The sequence below is a fragment of the Olea europaea genome, unplaced genomic scaffold, assembly GCF_002742605.1.
Source record: "Olea europaea var. sylvestris unplaced genomic scaffold, O_europaea_v1 scaffold4630, whole genome shotgun sequence".
Taxonomy (NCBI): domain Eukaryota; kingdom Viridiplantae; phylum Streptophyta; class Magnoliopsida; order Lamiales; family Oleaceae; genus Olea; species Olea europaea.
The window spans coordinates 3,789-11,271 of record NW_019262941.1 but is presented as its reverse complement, the minus strand read 5'-3'; the positions used below and the strand labels follow the sequence as shown (position 1 = coordinate 11,271).

Genomic DNA, 7,483 nt, shown 5'->3' with positions numbered 1-7,483 from the left:
TTTTTAAATCTGTACAAAAAAATAAATAAAAAATAAAAATAAAAAACAAGAAGCACCTATGAAGAAATTCTCAGCCCTTTGATGTTTCAAAGCAGAATTAATATGCTGCTGTTCCCTGTTCATCTTTTTTACACTGTTAATGATAAAAATTAAGATCTTTCCGATTGTTTGCTGCGCTTGCATATATTTTTTATGATCGTAATCATGTCTGTTAGACAAATCAAATATTTATTATTGTTAATTACTATTAATACTTTTTGCATTTTCTGGAATTCAGTACTAGACTTATCCGAAGTGGACAACAATTGAAAAGGGCATAAAGTGCTCCCCTATGCAAGATTCAAGGAATCATCTGCCTTTAATGGGCGTCTGTCGTTGTCTTCTGCGGATAGAGATGGTTTTCACTTTTGACAGTACTTTCACATCCATTTAAGCATATTAATTTTTCTAAACTTCGGTATGAAATTGATTCACATAACCATAATTAAGTTTCTTTTGCCACGTCAAGAAATTTTTATCTTGCCATTATGGACAGTAGGAGATCAGACCTGAACTTTGGTAACGATGTTTGATTTATGAAAACTAGTTAGGACTATAACATAATAATGTCCGAAACGGCGAAAACCCAATTATTAGATTGCATTCGTAGAATTTTTGGATGTGATGCACTTTATCCATACTATAGGATCACTTTCTTGATACAATGAATGTGTTTAGTCTGTAGACTAGATAAATTGGATTGGACCATTGAAAGTCGTCATATACTGTAAAAGAAGCACGAGGTAAATCTAGTTTTAACGTGTGAAATTGATTTTGAAATTTAAAAGACAACTACCGAATTCATCGAAGGTCATAAGACCCTATTTCCTTTTGTTATCTTGAGGCTTTTTAAAGTTTATATAGCATATCTTCATAATCACTCACAATAAAATCAAGAATCTTCCAATAGAAGGCTGTGGAATTTGGGATTATCACTAATTGTTTGATGACTCGAAATGCCATAAAATGATAGAGTTGACACCTTGTTGGCGCTACTTTTCTCTACCTGTGGAAGGAACAGTAAAAGAGGGCTCTCTTTCTTGCGGAGCCATATTGATTTGATACATAAAAGAGACACCATAATGAAAAAGTCTCTCACTTAGACGCTTCCTCTTCTTTTTAAGTCCCCGTTTGATCGCTAAAAAAATAGATTTTTATGATATTTTAATTGAAGTTGATGAAATGCATGCTTTAAAAGTTGATAAAAATTGTAGATTTCATTAAATGTGTGGCTAAAATTAATCGTAGATTTTAAATATGATTCTTATCAACTTTTTTAGGTAAACCAAATTAGGGCTAAGAGCCAAAATATTTTGCTCTAACTTTGCGCTTCTTGTGTAGAACCAATGTAGTTGACACATGACATAATTATTGGAATTAATATTATTTAAAACTTGAACGCTATATGTATTATTGAGTCTTGAGTTGGTTCCAATTTATTAAGAAGCGTAGTTGAGTCAGTGATTTGTCGACATGTCGTTGCAAGATAGAATCTGACTGATCTTCAAATTGTTTATTTGAGAGCTCGTATGGGTAGCTCGAATAATTAACTTGCAATAATTCAAAGAGCATTTCAATCGTTGAAAGCTCGATCTGACTAATCTTCAAATTGTTTATCTGAGAACTAGTATGGATAGCGCGAATAGTTAACTTGTAATAATTCAAAGAACATTTCAAACGTTGAAAGCTTGAATCCAAAGAATCAAATAATTGACATATTGTACCGTCTATACGTGGGGTATAAAAGGTATGAGTCTATTCTTGTGCTCTCATGCGGACGCAAAAATACGGTCTATTCTTCTTTTCTTGAATACATGTATTCAAGTTTTAGAGTATGTTTGGTTTGGATTAAAATTTGATTTTAATTTAAGTCAAAGTCAAACAATCAATATTAACCACATTGAGTCCTGCAACTTTTCAACCACACATTTTAAAAACTTTTATCACAATATACTAAAAAATCTAGTTTAATTCCCACCAAACACCCTACTCACTGTACATCTCCCTGAATGGCATGCCATGCAATTTTGTGGTTGTGAATACACGTGAATCAAATAATTGAGTCCCTCGATACCCTACAGTTTCCATCCAGGAAGAAAACAAAAGTACAGGAATTTATCACTCTCCCCCATTTGTGTTTGTTGACTTTTGATACTCAATAAATCTCAGGTTATGATGTTAATGTGGGATATTATATTTCATAGGCTTAGACCGATGAATGAAATAAGTCCAACAACTAAGTCCATGAACTCTGCTCGATTCAATTTTATTCCCTTTTGAATGGCTTCAATCTTGATCCATTTAAGCCTCCTAATCTTAGCATATTTATAAGGCTATAACCCTATCCACTTTCTTGTGTGACTTGTGTGTGAATTAAGGAGAAACTCAGCTGCCCTTTTGAAGTGTGAAAATCGGCCCCTTTGAAGTGCTAAAACCGATTGATTACTTTGTGTACTTTGTGGTTCCTTCATATCCTACTTTTATGGTATTTTCTTTTTGCCTTGGTAGCTACAAATCATGACATTTTCTTGTCCTTTGTGGGTACAATTGAATAGTAACCGAGATGAATATATTGGTTGTGGATTGAAGCCGATTGGTTTGGTTATTTGGTAGAGAAAGGTACGTTAAACTGAGTCCGAAAAACACCGATTTGAAATTACTTGGAATGAACTTCCGCAACAGTGCTAAAATTAGTAGGTTTTTAATAGGTTTATTGGCGCAATACTCCCATCTTATGGACTTATTGCCAATTCTTTATTTTTTTCTCATTTTTCTTTTTATGTTATTTAAATAAGAGGGTATATTCGTCCGCCTCGTTTTCCAATCCTATGATAATTGGCGATAGTAGCTTCAATTTTTAAGATGGTTGCGATTTTAGATGTGGTTGTAGGTGATGCTATCCTAAAATTGAAATGAGCCCATTCCATTTCTTTTTTATTCTCTTCATTTAGTTCCGGTTTATTGGCGCAATACTCCCATCTTATGGACTTATTGCCAATTCTTTATTTTTTTCTCATTTTTCTTTTTATGTTATTTAAAAAAGAGGGTATATTCGTCTGCCTCGTTTTCCAATCCTATGATAATTGGCGATAGTAGCTTCAATTTTTAAGATGGTTGCGATTTTAGATGTGGTTGTAGGTGATGCTATCCTGAAATTGAAATGAGCCCATTCCATTTCTTTTTTATTCTCTTCATTTAGTTCTGCCGAATGCCTAAGCGGATCTAATTATACGAATTAGCCTCATGCATGGAGTTGGAGTCTTCCTTTTTAAGATAAGTCAGAAAAAACTCCCTTTTTCACTCTTCATGATAAAACCAACGATTGGTTTTGGGACGGCGAAGATTGCAGCAGCCATGAGGTTTGGTGTGGAGTGGGGTGCAGTGGAGAAGGCGATGGTGAAGATGAAAATATTTTCTTTCATTTTCTTTCCGATCACAAATGAAATCATTTGGTTCTTTAAAAAGTTAGTTATATGCATCCCTATTTAACGGATGTTTGATGCTAACCATCTAAAGATCCTTGCTACTTACGACAAGGTTTGAGATGATGATCGAAAATTTCTTTAGAATAATTAGAATTGAAAGTTGTGTTTTATTCATTGATATTCAACTGCTTATATACAAATACAGGGCAATATTATATGAAAATTACAGGATTCCAGGAACTTAAAAGGCTAGATAAAACATGTAAATTGTTTGCTAGCTGTACAGAGTCCAGCTTAAGTTGAAAATAGACCAAACCTGTTTCAAAAACAAAAATAAATATAGGCTAAACTAAATCTAAAAGACTAGTGGGCTAGCACATCATAAGCAAAGAAAAAAGAAAGGAATAAAATGGTAACCTCAAGATCTTAAATTGAAAGTTCTGATAAGTCACAACCCTCAAATGAACAGAGAAATACATAAGAATTCAAGTAGGATTTCACAGCAAGCTGTCGCATTATTTGCTTTCAAACGTATTCTTCCAATTGTTTGTTACTTGTAAACAATGATCACGATAAAAAATAATATTATACAAGGTCAAATAGAAATCCCAGTTACTTAAAAACCAGGTTGTGACAAGTTTTGTCACATGGATATGGACAATCTATGGCCTTGATATTTGATCGATCAAAGTACCAATCCCCAACAGCAATAGCAATGGCCTGCATATGCAGTACAACTCAAATGATGATAGTTTGTTTGAGTAGAGAGATTTCCACCATATACGGCAAAAATACCAATGGACACATCATATTCTATGATTATGATACCTTGTTATCGATAACTGGAGAATCGTCTGCAAACCAGGTATCTTGTCTCTCTGACTGGCAATGTGCAAAACATGAATTTAAGAATAAACCATTTTGTCGAGATGTTGCAAAGCCTTTTACTGCATTCAGCATATCATTTCTAAAATCTGATCCACAGCAAATTCAAATGATTAAATTCTGGGACATGATCAAAAACTTAATAAAACAAGCTAAAAAATGTCGAATAATTAGAATTCACCTTGCAGAAATTGGATTTGTGATGTTGAACATCGTTCATGGTTCGATTTGCAGTCATGCCAAGTACCTTGAGGATCAGCAGCAGGAGAAGCCAAGCTCTCGTGTATCTGAATAAATGAGGCAAATGGAGAACTGAATTTGTTATGCTTATCTTTCGTATTATTTGAATGCTAAAACAAGAAAGTGATAAAAATTTAACCTTGATGCATTTTCATGAGCTAAGTTTACCAATAAAATGAAATCAAAATTACCTGCCAAGAATCATAGGCAGCATTGAGGATGAACATCGGGGTTTCAATGTTGGCAATTAAATTCTGTGGAAAGAAGCACTGAGAAGGAAAAAAGCGGTAAAGAGTAAATGATAAGATTTTATATGATCAGCGTGAATCAACAGGAGAAACGAAAAATACAAAAAGAGGAGAACTTTACCGAAGTTGGATCTAGGTGGTCAGTACAAGTGCTCGGCAGGTTTTTTTTAACACCATGCAAGCTAACTACACCGCCAAAAAAATCTCGAAGTGTATGTCCACCTGATACGTCAACACTGCAAATCCAAAATGGCTATTAATGTTTTGGGAATCACAAGAATGTCAAAGTTTAAATTGGAGACGACTAAGAAAATTAAAGATTTGTGAATTACGCATCAATAAATAATCCAGCATCACTCAGACACTTCACTTTGGTGCTTTCAGGAAAGAAACTTTGGAACTCATCACAGTGTAATATTGAGGCTAGACCACCAGCCGAGCAACCAGAAAGAAGGGCCTGAAACAGCGCTCATAGTATCAAAGCTGAATTAGCAGAGGTAGGTAAAAGGGAAGGAGAAAAAGGCCGGCAAATCGTAAGAAATTACTTGGTCTGCATTGTGCATTCCTTTTGACATTAGTTCTTGAATTCCAGCAAGCCATATGCGCTGTCCTCTGAACTGCAATCCTGTAGCCTACACAGAAACACATAAAAATTCACTGTTTGATGCTCACATATTTAACCAAAACTCAATATAAGACAGACAAAACTGAGGAACAAAATGGCACAGCACATTATAAACCTTATCTTCACTGTCCCCAGCGAAGGAGGCCCCGTCACAATACCGTATCTTTACTCTATTCCAGTTAAAAAAATCTGCATATGGAGATCAAAATAAGAAAAAAATTGCTGCAAATGGAATTTGAAACAGAAGAAAGAAGAATCAATGTCAGTAATGAAATATGCAAACTATCTCGTAATGAACCTGGATTTTCTTCAGCCTTGTTGCTTAGTATTCCAGTGAATGGAATCTCCTTTTCAAAAAGGGTTGACGAGCCACGATGTGTCCCTTTTCGGTAAACACAAGTTTTCATGTTGTTACACCACCCTCCACCCTACCACAAGTTTCACAAAATAAATTTCTTTTGCAAATGAAACATTAATATATCTTAAAATATACGTGCCCGAAGTCAGCTATGGGCTAACATCGGTTAATATGTAAATATCTAAAAGTTTGAAAACAATTTATATTCACAAGCATTTCCTACTTATAAAACTGTATTTCCAAATCATCAATCATTAGATCCTCTTTTGATAGGTTTAATCTATGTTACTAAGTACACACTGGACTATTTAAGATATTGAGCTTCTACTTGAAACTAACAAAGTAAAAGAATAACAAAATATTTACAAAATGCAAAGCTAAGTATGATCACATTCTACATTCGGAGAGTTGTCAGACAAACCTCCAATTCAATGAGCCAACTGTTTGCCCCTTCCCCGCTCCCCGGATGCAAGTGGTAGCCCGGTAATGTTCCGTCCAAGCACACTGCAAAAGTTAAGCACAAAGAGAGTCAGATACCAGGCTAAGAGTAACTAAGTTCAGAGTTAATTTCTCCTTCAATCTCTATAGGACTCCTCCAGTAATATTTACCATATGAGTTTAGCACGGAAAATTAATAAGAGTATTTTTCTGTCAAGAATAAATTTTGCCTCGGCTTATTATGATAGCCCAATAGAAATGATGATTGGCTAAATTTAATACGAGTAAAGATGCATACAATCAAGTCATTCCGAAGTTAAATACCTGAATATTTAGATAATTACCCCAAAAAACTAAAGTCATTTTCAACATCGAAATATTGTAGCCATCAACGAGAAGATAAAGTAACAAGAAACTATGAAATTACAAGATCTATCCAATGCAAGATATAAACATCCCAGAAGCATAGAACACAAGTATAAACCCAAAAAAATACACACAATTTCTGGGGGAAAAATTAATTAAAAAACATAAATGCAATGGCAGGAATAAATCGAGCAAAAATGTACTAAAAAGCAAGCTGAAGAAAAGAAAAATTACCAGCGCCTTTGGCAGCAGCTCCTTGAACGAGAGTGAGACCCACCATAAGAGCATTTGGAGGAACAGATGCAGCTGAAGCTCCATAAATGGACTCCAAGAATGTCACTTTACTTTTATTGCTAAAAAATTCGTCAAATTCATGACCTTTGACACCCCATATGCTCAGCACAAACCCAATCACAATTACACCCCACAATTGTTTCAGCTTCTCCATGGCCTTTCACTCTCCAACGAATCTTGAAAAGATTAATATAATATCCAAAATTTGTATAAGTTTCTTCTGAAAAATGCAGACCAGAAGCACTTGTCCTTCGACAGTTGCTATGGATTCGAAACCAAGCTGCGGGCAGGCCCCTGCCAAGCAAGACTCAAGGGGTCGGGCCCCCACAATTTTGTTTTTCTATGCATGGCGGGGCCCGCCTCTGCACAGTGACGGACCTGTGACGTCCTGTAAGGGCTGAAAATTAGGATTGTCTTAAAAACAGTTCTAAAACTGGTCACATTGTCGTAATTTCCAGCTTAAAAAGTTGAAAATTGACTAAAACGGTTTCAAAAAGAAAAGGAAATATATAGGCTAAATCTAAGAGGCTAGTGGGCCAGCCCATTATAAGCAAAGAAAAAGGAA

At 35.0% G+C, this 7,483-nt stretch overlaps 1 protein-coding gene across 2 annotated transcripts; it reads right to left on the bottom strand.

Annotated features, from left to right (window-relative positions):
* Positions 1 to 3,869: 3,869 nt before the first annotated feature.
* On the bottom strand, positions 3,870 to 7,215 carry LOC111388172 (pectin acetylesterase 12-like). 2 transcript variants are annotated; one of them, XM_023012854.1, is made up of 11 exons: positions 6,859 to 7,215; positions 6,242 to 6,324; positions 5,761 to 5,890; positions 5,569 to 5,651; positions 5,383 to 5,469; positions 5,170 to 5,294; positions 4,959 to 5,073; positions 4,781 to 4,858; positions 4,531 to 4,636; positions 4,293 to 4,438; positions 3,870 to 4,184 (listed from the first exon to the last, which is right to left on the bottom strand). In XM_023012854.1, exons 1-11 carry the CDS (start codon positions 7,070 to 7,072, stop codon positions 4,077 to 4,079), a joined length of 1,275 nt encoding a protein of 424 aa, XP_022868622.1. In that variant the 5' UTR covers positions 7,073 to 7,215; the 3' UTR covers positions 3,870 to 4,076. The 2 variants fall into 2 exon arrangements, with proteins under 2 accessions (XP_022868622.1, XP_022868623.1); XM_023012855.1 differs by having other exon boundaries at positions 5,578 to 5,651; positions 6,859 to 7,214.
* Between the last annotated feature and the right edge of the window lie 268 nt (positions 7,216 to 7,483).

What these genes read in the sequence shown, in the direction of transcription:
- LOC111388172 (XM_023012854.1), bottom strand. Translation starts at nt 7,072, where the DNA reads ATGGAGAAGCTGAAACAATTGTGGGGTGTAATTGTGATTGGGTTTGTG. An exon ending in GTGAAGATAAGGTTTATAAT is followed by an intron (nt 5,470 to 5,568) that starts GTGCTGTGCCAT and finishes GTTTCTGTGTAG; the next exon opens with GCTACAGGATTGCAGTTCAG. An exon ending in ACAAATCCAATTTCTGCAAG is followed by an intron (nt 4,439 to 4,530) that starts GTGAATTCTAAT and finishes GCTGTGGATCAG; the next exon opens with ATTTTAGAAATGATATGCTG.